Consider the following 25,927-nt stretch of genomic DNA (forward strand, 5'->3'; position numbering starts at 1 on the left):
TGAAACGGAAGACCTTAAAAAGAAACAGAATCACTATAAGGTCTTCCGTCTGAAACGGAAGACCTTAAACAGATCATGTAGATGGTCGACTTGCATCATTGCTCATTCGATGGACTAGGCAATTTTTTTGCAGTAAGCACTGACGTTAGCAATAATGGAATTAATAATGTAATGAAGACTCCCTCACCTGTTTCACCTATTTCACAAATCGAATTTGTTCCCTGTTGGTAACATATATTGTACATCTAAAAGGTGCAGATAACCTTTGATACAGCGATATCATGGGGATTAATATTCCAGGAGTTTGTGTTAAGTTTTGAATTATTCAGAATTAATAGTATTCCCGATTGTTTTAATTACCTCTTTGATTTTCTGTTACTTTTTCATAAGGGCATTAATTAAGTTACCCCCTAAAATTAAAAGCAATTATATTTGCTGTTCAGTTTTAAAACAAATATTTAGGCTATGAATATGGACACAGACAAATTTGTACAAAATGATCTCTAAACTGCTTATTGCCACATTTGATTTCATATAGAAACTATTCATTATCCTTTCTGTTCCAGCACTAAGGGAAGTGAAACAATATTTTGTTGTTCTTTCCCCCTAATCATCATAATATAACCTAGTCGGGGAAACAAAAACAAAGAGCTGTCTATCTTTTATTTTTGGTTTTCTTTTCATTGTATTGCAAAAGAACAATAATTACTTTGAACTTCTGCTAGATTTAGTTATGCGACCTTCGAAGAGTTATTGGTATTATATTTCAAGTTGACTTTGAAAAAAAAACATGCAGGTTTAATCTCTACAAACATTAGTAGAACTGCATTCAAATCCGAAACAATGCTTTATTAAAAAAACTAAGAAGTTTTACAATTATTTTGAGTTATCTAAAGAAAATTAATAAACTCTTCAATCTTTAAAAAAGTCACGTTTTTCATTAAATGTAACATACTTGCATATTCAATTATAAAAACCATCTCTGTAACCAAAGCTGATAATTCCAATTCATTTCAATGAGAAAATATGGATAGGTTTTACACTGAAGATGTAAAAGACCATGACAACAAACATTTTCCCCTTTATTTTTGAGTACCCTTATCATGGGATAAAACAATAGTGTATACATTTCTCTTAAAATACGGGAAAATAGAGTAAAAATAAAATTCAAATAATATTTTTGATGTACATAAAAAACTATCATTACTTGGTAGTAAGATCTCTCTCTCACTCTTGTATAAAACAACTTTTTTGTTTTTCATTCTTCCCTCTCTCTCTCTCTCTCTCTCTCGTATGAAACAACTTTTTGTCTTTTTAATTCTTCTGCTTTTTCTTCTTTTCTCTCTCTTGTGCATGTATAAAACATTCTTTCTCTTTCAAACATATATAATAGAATGAAGTTCTATTTTTAAAACAAAAAAAAGAATAGTAACGATAACAAAATTACAAATTTCAGTCACAAACGAAGCAAAAACTCGAGAATTCTTGGCTTTTTCATAGCAACAAACTGTAAGTAGTTTTGATTCCACGGTGTTAAAATTTCACGATATCTCAAAAATACCAATTGCGATAGTTTTAATTTCACTTTTCAAGAAACTAATTCAAAATTGTGTATAGGCATTTAAACATTTTTATATACCAATAATAACATTCACGATGGATTTAGCTTCAATTTGGTGAATGAAAGTTGCTAAGTCAAAAGAAACACACAGATGGTCAAACCTCGACTTAAAATCGCTTTATTTCCTCATAATGAGAGGGTTGGCTCAATTGTCCAAGTTCTTGATAACCTGCATTAATTTCCTCTGTGTCATTAATCGAGGGATTGTTTAATTGTACATGTTCTTGATAGTCTGTGATTTCTTCAATCCTTCCAGAAACAGTTACGTAGGTTTTTTTTTGCCGAATTCTGCTCCTTATTTCCCATTTTTAAGCCTCGCCTTTTGTAAAAAGCTTTTCTGGCATTTCTATAATATAAAGGTATAAAAAAGAATAATACCAAAGCATTGAAAATTAGATTGGAACATTTACTTAAGATTCAAATTCTGTAACATGATCTTAGATTTTAACAATGAAAATAAAACCCACCTGACAATAAGAAAAATGTTGAGCAGTATACTTAAAAAGAGAGCTGCGATAACTCCATACAGAGATGATATGAGTATTTGGTTTGAATTGCAATCCGATGCCTGGTCGGTTGCTTAAAAGAAATCAGGCATGAATATGTATGAACTGTCACCGGATTTAAATCCCTTTATAAATCTTTACCTTTATCAAAATGTACTGAAAGAACAACATTTTACCAAGAAGTAAACAGGTCTGCATTTATGCATATGACCAAAATTACATGACATAATTATCTTGATTGCAAATCCTAATTTCTGTAAACCAACTTTTATTCGCCTGCGAGAAATTTTCGCGATGTTCGCGAGAGACTCGTCATCGCGAATATTTCTTGCCGCGAACCGGTTCCTAAAGATTATGTGTCTATTAAAAAGAGAACCTGAATAGGCTTTATCGCGAAAATTAATCGTCGCAAACTAGTTTACCCCCGGTTAATCGCAAAATAAAGTCGTCGCGAATAAAAGTTGTTTTACAGTATCTATCAGAAAAATACTTCGTCTTAATTTCCTTTTTCTTTTTATTTCTATTTTTTTTTTATCTTTGACAAGTCTCTGGAAGTACGGTAAGTTGGTTTCTTGTTGATTTAACCGAAATTTTAATTTCGACAAGTGAAAGGTAAGGAGATAATTTTAGCCCAAGATACATATAGATGTCATGCGGCTGTCTTTGTGTCTGAGGTCAGTGGTTATATACTTTGTAAATTGAAATGGGATGCATCGTGAAATTAAAATTTGTTAGTCATTTTCAAAATCTAAATTTACATATTTATGTCACAAAGAACTTGAAACGAAGGATTTACCGTTTGGTATGTTAGGCACGCCAGCGGCATAAACGATAGTTAGACACATGGAATGATTTATAAATAATGGGCTTCACAGGTTATGCAAATGATCCCACACTACTCCCGTTATACATAAATGATCCCCCGTTTTCAACAGTTTATGACATCCCTGACATACTCATCAAACTACACTGATTTTCTAATTATTTAAAAATTCATTTGTCAACTTAAAGGAAAACGAAAGATTACTTGTATAAATGTGTGAAGCGGTGCTTTAGATTGGCATTTGATGTTCTCTAAATCCAAAATAGGAGACATCTCCTTTGATATATGCTACATTTTAATTGTATATTTTAACCAATTGTCTTTTCATATTCCTTTGACCCTGTACTCGTCACAGAACTTTATCCGACTTTGGTTATATTTTACAAATGCACCCTGAAGGTATCAGTGATGTATAGAACACTTGGAAATCTCAGAGTAAAGCCAAAACCCCCCTCTAATTTCCTAGAGTAGGATTTCCCGTAGAGAGGCGAAAATCATGATCACAATTCTTGTCTAACAGTATACCACATAAATTGAATTAAATTTTAGGGAGACGCAAATTAAGCGATTTTTTTCTTAAAAATTGGGGTTTTATTTTTAGAGAGACGCAATTTTACCGATTTTAAAATGTTCACTAAAGAAGCGCGATTAAGTTTTAGCGATATGAATTTTAGCAATGTCAGCATCTTTGCTAATAAGACCAAAATTAAATCTTCTCTAAACACTCGGCTTATATGGTATAAGAAAATCTGTTTATTTATAATGGATATGGGCGTGTCTTAAACTCAAGAATTGTTGAGGTACATTGTACAGTAACGGATCTTTATAGTTTCAAAATTTATCTTGACACGAGACCTTTTAAAGGTCGTGTTCGAGAGACCATTGACTTTCATTTGTTGTTTGGCGGAGGGAACTCACCCCTAACAAAAAAATACTACAGTAAACTAAAGTTTACTATAATAGTTTACTGTAGTTAACTATAGTACCAAAGTTAAAACTTTGGAACTTTGATTTACTATAGTGAAAACTTCGGAAGTTTGATTCACTAAAGTAATAACAACTTTGGAACTTTGATTTACTATAGTAAAAACCTTGGAATTTTGATTTACAATTGTGAAAACTTTCAACTTTGACGTACTTTGGTGAAAACTTTTGAACTTTGATTTACCATGGTGAAAAGTTAGGAACTTATATTTACTATAATGAAAACTTTGGAACTTTGATTAAATACTATAAAACCTGTGGAATTATGGTTTTGCTCTATATCCTGTACATTTTACGAAATGTCAAGAATAAGATTTATTAAAGCTTAAATGAACGTTAAAAAACCCGACCCGTTCCCTAAAAGAACAAAGTACAAGAAATGAATTTTAATGAAAAAATTGTCCTTGCATCGATAAATAAGCAATATTTATTATTATTTATGGAGAAAAAAATTACTATAAGATAAACATTCTGTCATTTAGAATAAAAATATTTGCTTTATTATCCTCAGTCATCATGTTTTTTCTACCGTTCAAGGTAAATATTGTATTTAAATTAATTACTTTGCATATTTAAATTGAGATGAACAACAAAAATCAGCCAAAACCAACCACAATCATTACCCTTAAAACACAATAATAATTAAAAAACTTAATGAAAACATACAAAAACTTAAATACTTTGATTTACTATAGCAAAAACTTTGGAACTTTGATTTACTATGGTGAAAAGTTTGGAACTTTGATTTACTATGGCGAAAACTTTGGAACTTTGATTTACTATGGTGAAAACTTTGGAACTTTGATTTATTATGGGTGAAAACTTTGGAACTTTGATTTACTACAGTAAAAACTTTGGAACTTTGATTTACTGTAGGGAAACCTTTGGAACTTTGATTTACTATGGGGAAAACTTTGGAACTGATTTACTATAGTGAAAACTTTGGAACTTTGATTTACTGTATTAAACTATAGTAAACTATAGTTAAATATAGTATACTATAGCATTTTTTGTTAGGAACTGCCTACTGTGACCCGGCTATCGTGATCGAAAAATTGAAAGGAGTGAGGTAATTCTCTCTAAGAAGTAAGGACATTTCTATTTTTGGACAGTTCTAAGCATTTTAGAAATAATTCCGTTTCTTAAAAAGATGTATAATTTATAACCTCGGGAACATTTACATGTATATTCATAAACGTATACATTAACATTTCGCACATATATTTTAAAGTAAAATTGGAGAAAATAAATTTACATAAAACAAATTCCTCATTTTCACATTCTGCAATCAAAACGCAATTTAAAGTACGTATGTATGAAATTTAACAAGCACTGTGTAGTACAGAAATATTTACCTTTATTACATCTTTTATCAATAGTATTTTTCCATCCTTGTTCACAAAGACAAGATGGACAGGATCCTGTCACATGATCACATGTTGCGTTGTTTGCACAATTTCCACAGGGAAAACTACAGTTCATTCCATAGAAACAGTTTTTGCATGCTGAAAATGTTTTTCATTTCCACTATTCAAAAAAAGTATGCTTTGTACAAATTTTACAGAAATATTTGTAAGGTTGCATATGATAACATCCATTATTTATTTCATAAGAGGAAAACAGAACTTTTCCTTCGTATCTTATTTCTTTAATAAATAAATGTAATTATTTTTTGTTGAACTCATCAGAGGCAAAGTATTGATCTAAATGCTTCAATTTACAGAATTTCCTGACGTTGTGTGCGATTACTGAGAAACTGATTTTAGACTTAGACAATTTTGATATTCATTTAAAAAAATAATTTGATATAATACGTATGATTCAATGGATCTGCTCCTTATTTGGAAAAGCATAATAAAAGTAATTTAATTTCCGTGTTGTGGAATCAGGGATGGGATTTTTTTTTAATAAATCTGTATTAACAAAAAATTAACAGTAAGACGAAAATCTTAATGAATAAGTCCTCTTCTTTTAGTGTGCATGTGCGACATTTATTGTCATTTTTGTGCAAATCAATTTACAATTTATTTACAAGGAATGTCATTCAAGAAATCAGAAACAATTAAGGGCAGCTGATACAAACATTTTTTTCTTTGAAATTGATTTAATATCATGTCACAAGTTTAGAAAAGCGGATGGTTCTTAGAATTTTTTCTCCTAAGAACTGAAACTAATATTTTCCGGGTCTATTTCATTTTCCAGTTCTTCGGAGAAAAAAGTTCTAAGAACCATCCACTTTTAAAAACTTTTGACATTATTTAAATCTTTTTCAAAGAAAAAAATTGTTTGTATCATCTGTCCTTTATTTCACTATGCATATCAATATTCTAAAAGAAAAGTGTAAAGAGTTGACTTACAATCATTGCAGTACGAATTAATCCATCCCCACACCCTTCAGGACAACTTCCGTTCACTTTGTTGCACGATAATCCCCCAGCACAGTGTCCGCTGCATTTAGATCGGCAATGCAACCCAAAGGTTCCGTTTTCACATTCTGCAATCAAAAACTCAATTAAAAATACGCATGTAGTTAACTTTGCTACATGCGTATTTTTAATTGCGTTCCCCCGCTTTCCGTGTCTTATAGTGGGTGAGATGTCATTTTTTGACATATTGTGTCTAATATGTACACCCTGTCATATGTCGTTTATTTAGAAATTACCACTGAAGTTGATTTTTTTTAAAAAAAAAAAAGGTTAATCGTGAAGGTCAAGGTCAAGGGGTAAGAAATCATAGCATGCTCGGATATATCTTGTCACAGGTAATGCGCATGTCAAATATGAAAGCCCTATCTCTTCTCAATATAAGGAACAAGATGTGTTTGTGAAACACTGATGACCTCATAAGGCAACATAGAATATATAACCTTTCTTAAATGCAAATGAAATATATTATAATCCAAAGTAGGATTTTCTCACAAGAAAAACGATTGTGAAATACAAATCCCTAGCACCACCTGTTTAAAAGTTATGGTCAAGGATAAATGTTTGAAAGGTATGTCAAACTCCAAGGTAAAGGGGCCTGAGATGTTCATTCTTAAGAAAGGTCACAAGTAATACACATGTGAAAGACGAAAACCCTAACCGTTCAATAGTTATGGCCAAGGTTAAAGTTTTTGAAAATTAGGTCATACTCAAAGGTCAAGGTCAAAGGGTCAAAGTTCTTGGTATGCAATGAAAGGTTCTTCTCACAAGAATTACGTATGTGAAGTATAAAAGCCCTAGTCCTTTCCATTCAAAAGGTATGATCAATGTTAAAGTTTTTTCATAAGTATGGAAATCTCCAAGGTCAAAATGTCAAAGTTGTTGGTTTCCAATGAAAGTTCAGGCAAGAATAGATATGTGAAATATGAAAGTCCTAGTATTTACCATTTAAAAGTTGTGACCAAGGCCAAAGTGTTTGAAAAGAAAGTCAAACTCCAAGGTCAAGGTCAAAGGGTCAAAGTTTCTTCTATCCAATAAATTCTTACAAGGATTACATATGTGAAGTGTGAAAACCCTAGCCCTTACCGTTCAAAATTTATGGTCAAGGTTGAAGTTTTTCATAAGTACGGAAATATCAAACTTCAAGGTCAAAAGGTCAAAGTTGTCGGTATCAATGAAAGGTCTTGCCATAAAAAATGCATATGTGAAATATGAAAGTCCTAGTTTCTAACATTCAAAAGATATGCCTAAAGTAAAGGTTAAGAATTTTTGTGTAAAAGTAAGTCAAACTCCAAGGTCAAAAGTCCAAATTTGATGGTATCCGAAGAAAGGTCTTGTCACAAGGAATACGCATGTGAAATATGAAAGTTAGATCTTCACTTTATCAAAAGTTATGGACAAGGTTAAAGTTTTTGTATCGGACTGACAGACGGACAAACGGACAGACGGATAGACGGACAGACAAATGAGATTTAATGCCCACTCGCTTTCGCCAAAGCGGGGGACAACCAGCACCATGCAGTACAGAAATATTTACCTTCATTACATCTTTTATCACTAGTATTTTTCCATCCTCGTTCACAGAGACCAGAAGGACAGGATCCTGTCACGTGGTCACATTTTGCGTTGTTTGCGCATTGTCCACACAGAAAACTACAGTTCCTTCCGTAGAAACCGTTTCTGCATGCTGAAAATTTATTTAATTTCCACTCATTAAAATAAATATTATCCATTTTACAGATTCTACAGAAATATTGGTAAGGTGGTATATAACAACATTCATTACTCATTTCTTAAGAGGAAAACATAACTTTTCCTGCGTATCTTATTTCTATACATTTTTTTTATAATAGTTATGACAACTTGATCCTGTAAAAAAGAATCATTTAGGGCATTCAAAAAATTGTGAAGGTTATTGTAAAAGGCCAAAATAAGGAACAATGTTAACCTGTTAAATTAGGTAATAAATACAAAAATCGCTGAAAGGGAAAACATTGTTTCTCTTATTAATTAACATTAATTTCCTTTTTTCAATTAACTACTGTAGCAGTCATCTGACTAAAACGTGAAGAAAGATTCAAAACTGAAGGAAATTACATTCATAGTACAGCAAGGGAATTGGCCTTGCTCTTCAAATATAAGATTTATTTCAAGTTATTTTGGTAGAAAAAGAGCGATTTCAGTTTAATTTTCCATACAAATATAATGAAAATGAAAACATGAAAATCAATCACAGAAAATAAAAGAAATGAATTATCTTTAAGGATAAATCCCTAAATTTGCGTCTCGCTAAAATTTCCACTTATACGGAATCAATTTTACATTTTATGCCACAGAAAAAAAACATATTAGATAATCAGAGATTAGAGAATTCAACTAAACGAATGTTGTCTTTAAATAAGGCTAAGTCACCAAATTAGCCGACATTCTAAAAAGTTTACATTCAAAATTTATGCAATTCTCATCTGATAGGGCTTGCAGTTACTTTGGAATAGACCTATCTAAAAACTTCAAACTAGTCGCCCATCAAAAAAATGTCCTTCAAATCCAGCATCTGATGCAAGTTTGAGAGTTTTTAATCCCTTGATGCATCATTTGTGCAAGTTGGTTTATATTGACCGTATAGTTTCTTGGTAATAAACCTGTACCATAACTTTTACCTTCATTATCCGTTATCTGAAAATGTATGTCGAATTCAGCATCCGAAGCAAATCCGTTAGTGTGCATCCTTAGATGTATCATCCATGCAAGTTTGCTCAGTATAGGGCTCATAGTTACTTGGAAATAATACGTGCATAAAAACTAACCTTTTTACTCATCCAGAAAATGTAGGTCAGATTCAGCATCCGAAGCAAACCTGGTAGTATGCATCCTTATATGTATCACTAATGCAAGTTTGGTCTTTAAAGGGCTCAGATTTCCTTGGAATTGACACCTGCACCGATAATTTTAACCTGTTCACTCATCCGGAAAATGTAGGTCCGATTCAGCATCCGAAGAAAGTCAATTAGTGTGCATCTCTAGATGTATCATCCATGCAAGTTTGCTCAGCATAGGGCTCATAGTTACTTGGAAATAAAACCTGCATAAAAACTAATCTTTCCACTCATCCAGGAAATGTAGGTCAGATTCAGCATCCAAAGCAAACCAGGTAGTATGCATCCTTATATGTATCATCCATGCAAGTTTGGTTATTAAAGGACTCAAAGTTACATGGAAACGAAACCTGCGCCAATAACTTTAACATGTTTACTCATCCAGAAAATGTATGTCAGATTCAGCATCCGGAGCAAACCTGGTTGTATACATCCATAGATGTATCATCCATGTAAGTTTGGTCAACATAGGGCTCATCGTAACTTGGAAATAAAACCTGCACGAAAAACGTTTACCTGTTCATTTATCCGGAAGATATAGATCAGATTCAGCATCCGAAACAAACCTTGTTGTATGCATTCTTAGATGTATCATCCATGTAAGTTTGGTCATTAAAGGGCTAATTGTTACTTGGAAATGAAACACGCACCAAAAACATTAATCTGTTCACTCATACGGAAATGTAGGGCAGATTTAGCATCCCAAACCAAGCCTGGAAATATGCATCCTAAGATGTATCATCCATGAAGAATGGTCAACATGGGGCTTATAGTAACTTGGAGATGAGACCTACACCAAAAATTGCACCATAAATGTTAATCTTCTCCTAAAACATTAACCTGGGTATTCCTTTGCTGAAATTCCAGCATCTGAAACCTTGACTGGTACAATTAAACATACAAGAAGTATCTTCCATGCATCTCTAAAAAATATAGGGCATATACGTACTTAAAAAGAAAACTGCTCCAAACCCTAAACCTTAACCTAGGATGCCGACGGCGAGGGTATTACATAAGTTTCCCCTTCTTCGTTGAGGTAAGATAAAAAGGCTAAATGTTTTTTTCTGTATCTTTCCTATTTTTAAGGTAAACAAAACATGCAGAAAACATATTTTCAGAACCATAAAAAGCGCAAAAGGTTTGGTTAACGCGTCACCAATCGTTGAAAACGTCAAGTGATTGCTCAATAAAGCTTAACTCCAGACAGTAAGCATTATTGTATATTTTCAAAAGTTGGGAAATGGGCTGATTTTTGCATCCTTTAAAGCAGAGAATATAAGCCAGATAAAAAAAAACCCAACTACATGGAATATCTCGACAAAGTATTTGCTAGAATTTCAAACATCTGTAAGATGTACTTGCTGGGGAAACTGCGACGAATGTGTTGTTAGGTATAGAACGGACTGACGCACAGATAAACAGAACGTTGACATCGAATCGGATCTAAAATGAATCCCACTATATAGCATGCCTCAGATAAAACTGCGATGAGTAGTTGCTGAGGAAACTGAGAAGAAAATTAAATTTGTTACGGAAAGATGGATGAACGGACGGACAAACAACCTTACGTTAAAACGGTATACTGTACCCCCTCTCCTTTAGACCTGGGGTATACAGATTTAAAAGAGGTGAGTTTTTTTTTTAACCTAGCTAGTGAACACGAGTTATTAAGGAGAGGCAGTTTGTAAAAAAACATGTTTATACTACAAACTATCCTAAAGTTAAATAAAGCTGATATTCATTTTATTTGCATGCTTTATTTAATAAACGTTCTGAAAATTTTAAACCGTTTTATAATTTATCTATTCTTATATTTTTATAGGTTTTGTGAAATTAGACATCGTTTATTATTGTATGCAAGTTAGCAAATTATTGTGCCAATGTCGAAAAACTCTAAAGGATATCCAATCCTCAGCCAGGAAAGATAACTCCAAAAATTAATATTTAATTTGAAATGCATCAAAATGAATCTTGAAATGAAATTTTTTCAGGCAACAATTTTCATTTTATTGATCTTTATAAAATTCAAGGTTTTGGAAGTCTTAGAAAAGGTCTTATAGAAGTTTATATTTGCACCCTATAAAAGGAAAAAAAAATAATACAGTTTTAGAGAAATAAGATTTTCTTGAATCCAGCCTTAGATTCCAATGCTTATTAGCATGATATGAAATAGGGTGATTTGTGGTGTCTTGCAATGATAGCGAAAACCTTTTGCACTATGTATTATAGAATACATGACGCAAATAGAAGATAAAAAGTACCAAAAAAGCACTGAGTATACAAATCATGACAATTTCTCTGAATGCCTGGATATCTATCGTTCTTTAATCTAAAATATATTTGTTGATCAATTTGCAGTTAGAAAATGCAGTGTTGATATTCCAATTCGCTTTTTCCTTCAAAAATATTTGAGATTTGACAATTTCACCTATATAATATGATTAACTTTAATCTTTAAATTTAACGAAATACTGTGGATAAATTAACATTACTCTGTGGATTCAGAGACACTTCTATGGGTTTTTTGATTACTTAACTGCTAATTTTATAAACCTAAGGATCGGACTACCTTAAAGGTAAAAATTAATTGACAGCTTTTAAACCCAGATCCGCAAACACAAATCGACTCAAAGCTTTCCAGACTTACGCTACAGCTTGGTTATAAATTTATCTTTAAAAAAACATCTACCCGTGAAATAGATACTGCCCACTCTATGACGTCTTTTATTTTAAGTGTATGTTCTGTAATATTTCCGCAGTTAATTTTTTAAATACATACTAAACATATACTCGTCGCCTATATGATTGCTTGTTCTCCTTTGCCCAGTTTGGAATTCTAATGTTGAGTTTGCGGCTTGAGATCGTTCTGAATGTAAGGAGTTCAAACATCTTCTCAATAACATACCTAACTGTAAACAAAAAATCAGATCATATACCTTGATTGCATCTCTTTTCAGGAGTATGTTTCCATCCTGATTCACAAAGACCGGAAGTACAAGAACCTGTCACGTGATCACATGTAGCGTTGTTCAGGCAATGTCCACAAGAACGAGCGCAGTTCTTTCCGTACAAACCTTTATTGCACTCTGGAAATAGATTAGATCTTCTCAAAAATATGCTACAATCTTCTGAAAAAAAAAACATGTAGCACTCGGTCTGAGGTATTAAAAAACGTGTCCTCATAACTTTTAACTTAATGATTTAAATGCTGTTTGTTGATCGGATTCTGCAGTTGGATGTGCATGTAATTACATAATGTTTAACGTTCAAGTTATTGCATGAAATGCAAAAAGGCTTAACACGTTTTAATACCCCATTTTATGAAAGTCCTTCCGATAAATTTTCCATTGTATTGAAAAAATATTTATTGGTTTAGTATGACCTAATCATTTGAATGAATTTAATGTCATTAAATAAGAGTTGTGCGTTTACTTTCATTGCAGTAGAGATTCGTCCATCCATCTTCACAACCTCCGGGGCAGCTCCCGTCAACTTTGTTGCACGATACTCCCTTTGCACAGTATCCACATTTGGTACTACAGTATAACCCGTAGGTTCCGCCAACACATTCTACAGTCAAACATGTACATTGATAAAACTGAACGTGATAAACTAAAGTATGAGAGTTATAGCAATGTTTATTTAAAAATAATTACATATATTTTTAGTGTATGTTCTGTAATATTTCCGCAGTAACTTTTTAAATATATACTTAACATATACTCGTCGCCTATATGATTGCGTGTTTTCCTTTGCCCAGTTTGGAATTCTAATGTTGAGTTTGCAGCTTGAGATCGGTCTGAATGTAAGGAGTTCAAACATCTTCTCAATAACATACCTTACTGTAAACAAAAAATCAGATCATATACCTTGATTGCATCTTCTTTCAAGAGTATGTTTCCATCCTGGTTCACAAATACCGAAAGGACAAGATCCTGTCACGTGATTACATGTAGCTTTGTCCAGACAATGTCCACAAGTACGAGTGCAATTCTTTCCGTACAAACCTTTCTTGCACGCTGCAAATAAGTTAGATCTGCTCAAAATTATGCTACAACCTTCTGGAAAAAAAACATGTAGCACTCGGTCTGAAGTATTAAAAAACGTATCCTCATAACTTTTCACTTAATGATTTAAATGTTTTCTGTTGATCAGATTCTGCAGTTAAATGTGTATGTAGTTACATAATAATTAACACTCAAGTTATTGCATGAAATTCATAAAGGCTACAAACGTTTTAATATCCCTTTTTATGATAGTCCTTCCTATAACTTTTCCATTGTATTAAAAAATATTTATTGATTTAGTGGGACCTAATCATTTGAATGAATTTAATTTCATTAAATAAGAGTTGTGAGTTTACTTTCATTGCAGTAGAGATTCGTCCATCCATCTTCACAACCTCCGGGGCAGCTACCGTCAACTTTGTTGCACGATACTCCCTTTGCACAGTATCCACATTTGGTACTACAGTATAACCCGTAGGTTCCCCCATCACATTCTATAGTCAAACATGTATATTGATTTTAAGAACTGTACGTGTTGAACTAAAGTATGAGAGTTATAGCAATGTTTATTTAAAAATAATTACATCAATACCTTCATTGCATCTTTTATCAGGTGTATATTTCCATCCTGGTTCACAGTATCCCGAAGGACAAGAACCATTCACCTGATCACATACTACTTGTTTAACACAGTGTCCACAGACATGACTGCAATTTCTTCCGTAGAAACCTTCCCTGCATTCTAAAAATATATTTTTTTTTAATTTTTCCACAAATACATGCACCGGTTACACTCAAAAATCAGATTTTTTTTACATTACATATACGAGGGTTGTCCCAAAAAGTCGTAGACAATGTTTATAATTTTATAAACATGCAACCAATACCAACCAAATTTTGCATAGACATAATATATTCAATGTCCTTTAAAATTGTGAATTTTTAAATATATATCTTTCATATTATAAATTTTAGGACGATTTATATGAAGGCCGATAAGGCCTGTCGGCGCACGAACAAAATTCGGCTTAATCAACGCATATAACTATTACATCTGGTTTTATTTCTTTAGTACTATGTAATACATTGAAATCAAATTTAAATCACTGAAACCAGAATCAAAAGCTAAATAATATGTCCAAATTTCATACAAATAGCTTTAAAAACAAACGATTGGTGTCATGATGTTCATCGTATCGTTGGAATTGAGTTTATTGAAAATGAAGTCGTAAAACGCGTAACCGGCGCACGGAGATGTAATAAATTGTGTTGAATATGCTTTTTTTACATCGTAGACGGGAAAAAGAGTAAAGAAGTGACGTTACACACCAGATTTTAATTTAAAAAAGTTTATTTTTAAATGGAACAATAGTCAATGAGAGTTTATCTCTCTCCCGAAAATAGTTACGGCATGTAAGAAGCAGAGAACTATTTGTTAAACGCAGACAATTGGGAACAATCTGGACGCGAACGACGTCAAACAAAGTGTATTCTCTCCTGCCTGCAATATAAGGCGATCTTCCTACTAAATTTCGACTGAAATTTGAATCTGCTTTAAAAACAATTTAAACAATAAAATAAACGGACAATAGTGAGTTTAAATAAGTCCCTTAGTCAAGAGTGGTCTATCACTTTAAAAGGAAATATTGAATGTTAATGGACGCGAGTAAAGCAGATAAAGAGATCATGACGTTATTTACTTTTGCTTTCGTGCGCCGGTGTATACTTACATTCTTTCTTTATTTTCACATAATTTTCTTATTAGATGTGATATCATCATGAAACTTGAAATGCATGATCATAAAATGTTACTTGTTGCTATGACAAGGAAAGAAATTTAATTTAGCAAAAAGAAACTAAAATGTTTTCCCTGTCTACGACTTTTTGGGACAACCCTCGTATGAGGAAATACCTTTACAGAATGGAGGAGGGAGGCTATCACTTTTACATCCCTGTTCGTCACATTCCCCGTTTATCATACAATCATTCTTACACTGGTCGCAAGAAATACAATTTCCAACACTGTCCTGGTATGAACAACCTGCTTTTTTTACATAAAAAATATAACGTTCACTGTATATTTTCAATTTAATTGTTTATATAGTCCAACTGGCAATAATTAATCAATTAACTGAAAACCAAATATATCCTTCTTGAGAGCCAACTCTGATTTTTTTTTTACTATTTACAGATTATATATGTATAGTTTTTACAGTTATTAGCTACATTTTATACACTTTTTGAGAAATTTTAAGGAAATTCTTATTGGATTTTTCCCGATTCCATATCACGTGGTGAAAGGAAAAAGAACAACTTTCACTATGTTTAATTTACTTATTTCAAAAACCTGTTCATTATGTTCTGGATTTATTTTCTACCTTTAATTATTTTCGAATTACATTTAACCCCCTATTTTTTTCCTTCCCCTTTTTTTTTTTTTTTTTTTTTTTTTTTTTGCTGTGAGGTATATGTTAAATGTTTGACTTTGAGATAACTGATGTGAACAATAGAACTGGCATCAATTTTGTAAATAAAATACGAGGACCGTTCAAAATTACGCGGACTCTGCTATTATTAACTTTTACAGACGTCATACAGTCATGAAATTTAACAGAAATATGTATCGTAAAGATTCCAATAAATCTTGGACAAAATTTCTATGCACTACAAAATATTTGAAACAAACACATGCGGAATCCAAAATTTAACTCATCAATTTTCTATAATTCACGATATTTTTCGACAGTTTTCTCAAATGTATTTTTATATCGTTCTATTACGATGTATTTAGATTTCTTACGTGATGTTTGAAGCTCTAAAAGAAATAAGGTGATTTTTCTCCGATGCGATTCCTGTGAAATTGACTGTAAACATGACGTCTCTGGAATTGACGAAGCACCACACTTTTGTTAAATTTTGTGTAAAGCTCGAGATATCGCCAACATAGATCCAAAATATGCATAATAAAACATGTATTTAACTAGGGTATTCGTGACATTTGTCTACAAATAACAAATTGGAATTTTAGACCGTTAGACCTCTGTAAACAGGCTATACGGGAGGACGGGAAGGAGATTGTTTACAAAAACTCGAACAGTAAAGAGCGTGATTAAGAGTGACCAGTGTCACATTAGATCTCATTAATACCCACGTTTTGGGGTTTTAAAACAAAAAAGAAGATGCTTTAATTGTTTTTTACAGTTTAAGCTTGACAAGAAATGGTGCATGGATGTTAAGTAGATAAGGTAACTCAAACTGAACAGGAACTCATGCGAAAATGTTGAGAAAATGAAAGCTCATATTTTTTGATAATTACCGTGACGTCGACAATTTTGCTGCTCCGTGACTTATTGATATGTCCTGATTAATCACCCAAAATTTATATCAATTTAATACATTATGATATGAAATTCTGCAGACCATTTAAGTAACGATTCTTTTATATTATGTGTGACATTTTCCCCGATTACGTCCTCGATTACTTTTTATAAGCGACATGTCCGCGTACTTTTTGAACGTCCCTCGTACACAGGGCAACAACGTTGATACAGGACGGGATTGTCCGCATTAATATTGGAAAGGACAAGAATATATCTTTAATGTACATGTATATGTAAAACTGGAAACTTTGTCTCACAAGACTAGAAGTTATAATTTTAACGCATTCTGAAAGGAAATATTAATTCCTACACTTTATGAAATCTTACGTAGGGTAGCAATATCTATGGTGAATTTACTCACCCCGTGCATTGTTAATAAAAACAAATGTATTCATGAACTTTCTATTCTTGAAAATTATTAAATACATACACGTACGATTTTTTTTTCTTTTACGGTAAATAAACTATTATTCAGGTGCAAAAAAAATATCTGAGAATCCTGCAATCTTTTTTTTTTAATCGCAAATATTTATCGCCGGAAAGCAATTATTAAGCAAGCATTTGTAGAAAAATGTTTTCGCAATCATGTTAATTAATCGTCTTGGAATGATTTCAAACTGAAGATTTGCAAATAAAATATTTCTCGAATAATAGTTGGTTTTCAGTAAAGAAAGACCTAGATGTACCGTAAAAAGGAAAGACATACCGTAAATCTCCAACTCACATATCTCAAGAATAGCACCCCCATCAATATCCTTATTTGCGTATATCTTTACATATTGGGCTGTATCAGAACAATTCACATCAAGCACTGTTTCAAGAGTAACATTTCCGGAATCCTGATAACAGGTGTTATTTATATTCCATTCTGAATTATTGGATACAAGTATTGAAAACCCGCTTAGTCTTCTAGTGCTGTACGCTCCACCTGAACAAATCAGCATAAAAACACAGTTAAAATGAGATATTTAAAACTGAAAAATAACTGTTCAAACGGAAAGGAAATCAATTTTTTTTATGTTTTCAGATTCTCATGTCTAAAAGATTTGCCTTATAAAATGAATTCCATGACTTTCTATCAGCTTTTAAACTGATCATACAACTGGATTTAATTCCAGAACAGACAAAGTTATATATATGAACCATCAATTAAATCCATTCTTTTCTTGTATAATTGCATTTATCTATTCCTTCTTCCGATTAATTGTAAAAAAAAACAACTCACGGTCATTCCTGTACCAAATTCGAACACTTTTCAAATTGAAGACTCTACCGAGATCAATCTTTAACCAGGCCTCTGACTGTCCTGGGGCCGTGTGCATACAGTCAACATAACTCTGATTGAAGTTCCTATCGATGGTTTTGTTTGCATCTCCGGAGTAAGGTCCCCATACATACAGAGAGCTGCTTTCCACCTTCGTCTTGTTAGTTATAAGTAAGGAAGGCTTATCTTTAGAGATGAAAATTATATTAGAGCACATAATACCTATCGCACGTTCGAAAGATATAAGATACATAAAAGAATTATATTCAGTAATATCTATCATATGTATCTATCATCTGAATGTCATGCAACTAAGTTAATAATAATAATATATACTAGGGTCGATCCACAAGTTCGTTGAATTTCTTTCTAAAGTTTTATCGTAATTTGATGAAAGCAAACAACAGGCATATTTATAATATAGAGTCATAATGCAACAATATTGGTAAATGTAACTACTTTCAAAGAAGAAGGTACAGTTTCAATACAAATAAAGCCCTATATTTTTCTAAAATATGAAAGTGATATAAGAAATTGAAATTTATTCTTTCTGAATCATAGGAATTCTTTGCAGTAAGAATACACAAATGGTTTTTCTCATATGACCTCCTTAATTCTAATTGTGACGTCATTAACTTGTGCATTTTCCCGTATTTTCTTAAAAAGTTGCAGAAGATATCAATTTTCAGTGGAATTTTCTTTCAGAAAACATACTCTGCCACCGTCGCCCGGAAAGATTTTGAGATATGGGATTTTTGATAGCTTTTTGCACAATATATCCAAAAATTAAAGCGGGCGACGGTGGCAGACACTATTTTCTAAAGGAAAATTACCAGAAAAACGAGTCATTTTGAAGCTTTTTTGCATTAAACTTAAAAATGTACCAAATTAATGACGTAATATTTCAAGAAAGGCTCTTCTTCACGCCATCTATTTTAATGATTTATCATATTCATCTACTCAACTATTGTTAAAGCCAATATAATAATTTTTTAAGAACATTAAATTTTTAGGGCACAATAAAACTCAAACCGTACCGTCTTCTTATACTGATATTGTCACACTAGCTTTCTGAAAATGGTTAGTTGTGGAACCCGGGGGAGACTTCGATGTTACGTCAAGTTAGATATGTTACGTCACGTTATGGAAACGTAATTGTTCAAAATGCTTCTCTTTTCTCCATTTTTTCACATGAAAAACCTGGGTATTCTCTCGCACCATGTTATCTTCATTTTTCAATCATATTTCAAAATACTCCCAATATGCTGTTCAAATTTCAGTAGCAATGTCAAGAAAAGTACATCAGTCGACAACATCCATAAACGCTTTTAATTTGTCTTGGTAGATAAACCCTTAATTAAAACAGATCCTCCAAAAAGAGTCCACATCTTTAACAAACGTCCATGTAAGTTCTATTATTCTTAAATTTCTTCTGCAACTAGAAAATCAGCAACTAAATGCATTTTCCCCCAGCCTATGTCCATAATATATGCGTTTAATATAGAGTGACCCCGGGATTTTCACAAAACGCACGGCTTCACCGAAACTTGAGGTTGTCTTACAACTTAAAGATGAACACTTAATCATCAACAGATAAACAAAATATCAATTGAAATCAGTAAAACTCTCACACAAAGGTTTGTAAAACATAAAACAATCGTAATAATGGCATAATCTTTGTTTTATATACCACATAGGGCGGTTTTATTCTCATTTCACGTATTAAGAATTAAAAATGAAAATAAACTCGTTAATATCTTCCCCGCATTTCCAAACAACCGTTTCTATGGCAACTGCTAATGTGTTTTTTCTATAAGAAGGCTAATCTGTGATGTTTTGAATGTGAATCATGACATTCTATGATATTTTTACCGGAATAAAATGAAATGAAATATATGGAGATAACAAATATTTTTCAAACTCAAAGGTCCATTGAACATTATGAAAAATAATGATTTTTTGAAATTAATTGAGTGTAACATTGAAAATTTCACCCAAAGAGAACCGAAGGGCAGCCGAAATTCAAAATGGTTTTCAAGGGGAGAAATTTTCAATGTGAAGTACATGCAACATTTATAATATTAAACTGAATTTTTTTTACAAATATGTATTAAAGTGACATTTTTTTTAATATCACCCGTCGTCAAGCAATGTTTACTTTTGCTACGCTGTAGGGCATGGTTTCATTATTCAGCGGGTAATATGAATGTTTTTTTTTCTTCAAAATTTTCTCCACGAATCTGCTTCCTCAGATTTACATTTAAGTATAGAGATGAAAAATAGGAAAGGAGTAAACACAGACCTTCAAAACATCATGGATGGGATAAGGTGTGAAGTAAAATTCTTCATCGTCAGTATAGCGGAAAATTATTCTGTTATCAGAATATCTGAATATTGAATTTTACAAAAGAAAATTGAAGTGTAAAATTAGAAATTCCTACGGAAGCCCATTTAGGACCTATCAAAAAATATTTTTGAATTCGTTATAACAACAGATTTTTAGAATTCGTTATAACGAATTTAATTTGTTATAACAGATTTATTGAATTCGTTATAACGAATTTAAATTGTTATAACAGATTCATTGAATTCGTTTTAACGAATTCAGTTTGTTTTTACAGATTCATTTAATACGTTATAACGAATTTAATTTGTTATTACAAATTTATTGAATTCGTTATAACGAATTTAATCTGTTATTACAGATTTGTTGAATTCGTTATTACGAATTCAAGAATTTGGTTATAACGAATTCAACAAATCTGTAATAACAGATTAAATTCGTCATAACGAATTCAACAAATTTGTAATTATAACAGATTCAATTCGTTATAACGAATTCAACAAATCTGTAATAACAGATTAAATTAGTTATGACGAATTCCATAAATCTGTAATAACAAATTAAATTCGTTATTACGAATTCAATAAATCTGTTATAACAAATTAAATTCGTTATAACGAATTCTAAAAATCGTTATAACGAATTCAAAAATATTTTTTGATAGGTCCTAGATGGGTTTCCGTAAATTCCGTCTGTTAACAGCAAAAATGGTTGCTGGAGCAAGACTACTTAACTGCTGTTGTTTTCTTTTTGACAAATTTATCCTAAAACTAAGAGACACTTTCTCTCTTACGTTTAAATAAATTACATATATTCCATGAAATTAAGATATTTTTGACATGTTAAATTTCTCAAACATACCTTTAAAAGTAACATTACCGTGACAGGGAGCAAAGAATATGACATTCATCCAAATGTAAATTATTAATGGATTACGAGGATTAAATTCCATATTTGATTTCCGAAAAATGCTATAGTTGAACTGAAGAGGATTCATGAATAACTATGAAAATGCTTTATAATACGCTCCTGAAAAGGAGATATATACATACAATATTTTTTATTTCCGTATCTAATCTTGAACTACTAGCGCAAAATAGGACAATTAACATCCCATTTCAGCACCAGCTTTAAATTAAAGGAAAGTTGGGTTTTCCATTTTGTAAACCTTTGAGATTTATTCAATTTCTTAAACGAAACGAAATGCTGATAATTTGATGATCGTTTCATATTTTATTTGAAGCCCATCAGGATATATCGTGTTGACATATGAATGGAAAAAACCATTGCTCATTGACAATACGTCGTCGATATATCCAAAGGTCGACTTGAAGGCCGCTGCAAGTGTCTTCTTCTTTTCACCCATACCTAACCTGATTATTAAACCATTCTAAATTTGTGAATTAAAGGGAATATTGATATTTTGAAGTTTTCTCTTTTCAAAACTTTAATTCATCAAAGATTTAGTTTTACTATAAATATGTTTTGATCAGTGTTAAATTTTAATGTTAGTTTCTTTTTCTTTACAAAATGCGTTTAGTCCATTATTAATGCTATTTTGACATGGTTGTTGAACGATATTATTAGGTAAATGAGCATTATGCCTCTGTGAGAATGATGAAAACCATAAAAAATTCAGGAAAATACGTTTTCATGCATATGATCCTCCCATTTTAAGATCTGAGGAAAATCAGATTACCCGTTCTTAAAAAAAATAATTTTGATTCTGACTACATATTGATCCATAATAGCCTAATATTCAGTAAGTATAAATGCATAACAGATACAATTTCATAAATTAGCTGAATACTCAGTATAATGTAGACGTAATCAGGATTCTCCATGATTTGAAATTTTACCGTGTTGCACAGTTTACGCGAATCACTAAATTTTTGCGATATTTTTGCGATCAAATTCGCGATTGAATCACTATTCTTTATAATTATAAAAGAATACGGCACACACAGTTTTTCATAAATCACTAATTCGTTACACAAATGGTATGGTCGTACATATTGATAAAAGTGAAAAACGATGTTCTGAAAAGCAGAGGAAATTCTGGTCAATACAGTCGAACTACTTAATTACTATTTTTGAAAGTAAATTTGCCCTATTTTTTTCAGTTTTTTTTAATCGAATTACCGAATAACAAAAAAAAAAATCTTCAGAATACTTTGAAAGTTCCTTGTAAATTTACATAAACGATTTATTAACATCAATTCATTTCGCTACGATGTTTAACTTTCAGTTGCAACATAATTCTAGAGCCGTCGGCTCAATAGAAAAAAAAAATTAGATATTTAAAAAAAATACGATGTATTTTAAATCCAAATACCAATTAATCGTTACTTGAAGTGTGAAAACAAATTATTTGTCGTTGTTCCTTAATGCGTAAACTCCGGTGAGGGTCAAGGAGATAATTGGTTATGAGTGGTGAAGCCCTAATTAAGTGCTAATTAAGTGCTCTAACTGTTAGATTTGCTTTGATTAAAGTTTCAGTTATAGAGAATTGATATGCTTGGACTTTCTGATTATCACAGATCTTTCTGTTTCGACAAAAGTTTTACTGTGTCGCAAGCATTAAATTCGAACCGTTACTGTGTCGGAGAAAATTTTACTGTGTCGGAAGCAATACAGTAAAACAGCTCATGGAGAACCCTGCGTAATCTTTATGTTTGCGTATCAATGTGGAAGAGCGGAATTTGTCCTAATTTTCGACCTTGACCTGTCCAAGAAGAATTGTCCCTCTTTGCTTTTAATTAATAAAATTGTGTAAAATTATTTTTAAACATTTACTACTCTAAAAAAAATATATACCTTCTTCAATCATATTATTATTTTTATTTTCAAAGTATTTGCTCGTTTCCTCAATGCATTTTTCATTAATTAATCACTGTTCTTGTAATTATATGTTTGAGCATTTCTCTTAGTAAATCCTTTTCTCATCTTAAATACCTTGAATACATTTAAGGGTATTTTATAAAGGATTTATATCGAAGGTTAGAAAACTATGCCCTAATACGGGTTGAAAGGCATTTTATAAGGAAGCAGTGCTGTCATTTTTTTCTCCTTAACATTAAGAGTCAGTTACACAGGACGATTACACTTGAAATACTTAATATGATTTAAAAATGAAAAAAAACCGATGTACTTGTTAAAGTACCAGTTCATCTTCTCAAGCATGGCTAAGGGCTTTCATATGTAAGAGATTATGCCTCAAAGAATTACATAACACACATTTATGAACACTTTAATTTCACATTTATTATTTCAATTATTCTTTTTGCACAGTATAAGCATACATGTATATCATTTAGTTTATTGGTATAAGTTAAGGGTTAGTTAAGATATGATGACTTATGAATCGCATAACCCTCCGTTCCGATTACCTTTTAGACAATTTGAAGTTGAAGGAATGTCTAATCTCAACTCTATGCTATGTATGAATTTGTCTGATTGTACAGCAATGAATTATAACCGATAATCATTATATCACGCCTTTTAAAAACTGTTATTTAAGATATAAAGTCACCGTTTTTTGGAATGTTGCAGAATAACCTCCGTCGAGAAAAAAACGGAGACGTTAGCCGATGCTTTTATATTTCAAACAACAATTCGAGACCGAGGAGGTTATTCTACATCATTCACGATTTTGTACCAGCAGTTTAAAAAAAACGACTGATCGTTTCTCTATAGAGAAACGAATTAGGTCATCATGCTGCGATAACGCTGTTCCATTTAGCACCAGAGTGGGAATCTGTTTGTTTACCTGTGAATAGAATGCAGACGATTTGTGCTTTTGCTGCATTAAAATTAGCCTTTTATTAATCATAATTATTTTTGTAGCTTATACAGATTAATCTTTTTGAATATACAATAAACAAAAAATCAGTTTCCTATTTTACAACTTTATCACTAAAATCACGGAGTTAAAATAAATCGTAGGGAGGTTCGTGAAACAGCTCCGCTTGGCTTTAGAAACCTACATTCATCAGCTACTTTCTGCAATATAGTGTGTTTAAATCGCAAAAGACGACACATCAATGTGGCCTAAATAAGTATTTCATTCTTAAATCAAATGTACACTTCAACTGCACAGGTTTGATTCGTGTTTCTGATCTGATAATTTTTTGACGACGTTCTTGATTTATTGGAGAATAATGACCGCGCGGTATTTCTTTGATCTCGGTAATAATTGTGGTAGAATTATAAATGTAGACCAATACCATAAACTGATCCAGCGTTAACTTCAGGAGATCTCTCTTCATGGATTTTAACAAAACTTCCCTATCTTATTGTTAAAAACGTTACTAAAAATACCGGTAGAAGACAGAAAATAACGAATTATTTTAACACTGAAATGTAAATGGAAGGATTCGTTATATCCCGATCTTGACAAGGAACATAATCAGCTGACTAACAAGTAAACACAATTAAAAAACCCACACACATATAGATTACCTTACATTCATTCTTTCTTTTGACAATATTTACTGCTCACTGTCACAAACCTTAATTTTAAATATTACGTTTTTTTATAATAACTTTTTTTCATGTATTCAAGTGGTGTAATTATCTACGGGAAATATATTTATTATTATCATTTCTTTTTTTCTTTTTCTTTTTTTTTTGGGGGGGGGGGGGGGGGCAGGAGGATGTGATCTCGTTTGGATTACATGATAACTTGCATAAACGCCGAAAGCGTTCATAAATAAAATCATCACGCATGCCAATCGATATATCATCGTCATGAAACAGAAAAAAAAGAAAATACAGTTATATATGTATTCCTTATATTTATAATTACATGCTCTGGATTCCAAATATTCAAGAACTATACAAGTACTATATTCTCTTTATTTGTCCCCGCCCTACAAATGATTTCTTTTCACGACGTCTATCAATAACCCAGAAGAATTATTTAAGGAATAACTGTCTAATTTATAAATTTCGTGATGTGATTAATTAATTGGCTTGCGTTATAATTTGCAATAACGCCGTTTATGCATAAAATTATCACGCAAGTCATTCGTTTGATCATTGCCATGAAATCGAAAATAACTGACAATTATATCTTTTATTGCCATGCAATATATTCCGCTAATCAATGTGGTACAAGCCTCGCTTCTTGTCTCTATTTGTCCCACCCGGCACGTAATTTTTTAACCACACGTATAGATGAACCATTGCATTTTTGAAGGAATAAAGTACAATAAATATTTGGAATTTTATCGCGGTCATAAGAAATGTAAATATAGCAAAATAAAGTATTTTTAGCATTTGTAATTTTACATGCTACAAAGATATCGAAAATTCAAAAAAATCAAATATTACCAACTGAATTCTTATAATTGATATACTTGACATATACGTATATTCAATAGATTTTTTAAAAAAAGAGCGATATTAGCATAATGAATGCTTTTTCTTAATACATGTTACATCAAATGCTAATCTGAGACAAACCTAAATGAAGTCTACAAGGAAGTACAGCTTTCACGGTTTCTTTTTCCTCAACGTTCTGAGTCCTTAAGACACAGAAAGAAAGCACTTGAAATACTTTAATAAAATGGTAAAGGGAAACAAAATGTACATGTACTTGTTAAAGTATAAGTTAATATTATCAAGTATAACTATGGGCTGTTATATTAAGAGTTAAGTTTTCGAAGAATTGCTTATAGCATATTTATAAGCTAATT

The 25,927-nt window shown here is 31.7% G+C and overlaps 1 protein-coding gene across 1 annotated transcript; it reads right to left on the reverse strand.

Moving 5' to 3' along the window:
* Nucleotides 1-5,242: 5,242 nt before the first annotated feature.
* LOC134282492 (multiple epidermal growth factor-like domains protein 10) lies at nucleotides 5,243-21,291 on the reverse strand. The gene is made up of 13 exons (XM_062764900.1): nucleotides 21,090-21,291; nucleotides 17,846-18,070; nucleotides 17,327-17,548; nucleotides 15,153-15,281; nucleotides 13,833-13,982; nucleotides 13,597-13,734; nucleotides 13,103-13,252; nucleotides 12,666-12,803; nucleotides 12,170-12,319; nucleotides 9,865-9,946; nucleotides 7,895-8,100; nucleotides 6,292-6,428; nucleotides 5,243-5,439 (listed from the first exon to the last, which is right to left on the reverse strand). The coding sequence occupies exons 1-13, from the start codon at nucleotides 21,223-21,225 to the stop codon at nucleotides 5,413-5,415; spliced, it is 1,890 nt and encodes a 629-aa protein (XP_062620884.1). The 5' UTR covers nucleotides 21,226-21,291; the 3' UTR covers nucleotides 5,243-5,412.
* Between the last annotated feature and the right edge of the window lie 4,636 nt (nucleotides 21,292-25,927).

Source organism: Saccostrea cucullata, unplaced genomic scaffold (genome assembly GCF_032062105.1).
Source record: "Saccostrea cucullata isolate Sc308-1 unplaced genomic scaffold, CSIRO_AGI_Scuc_v1 ctg3355, whole genome shotgun sequence".
Classification (NCBI taxonomy): Eukaryota; Metazoa; Mollusca; class Bivalvia; order Ostreida; family Ostreidae; genus Saccostrea; species Saccostrea cuccullata.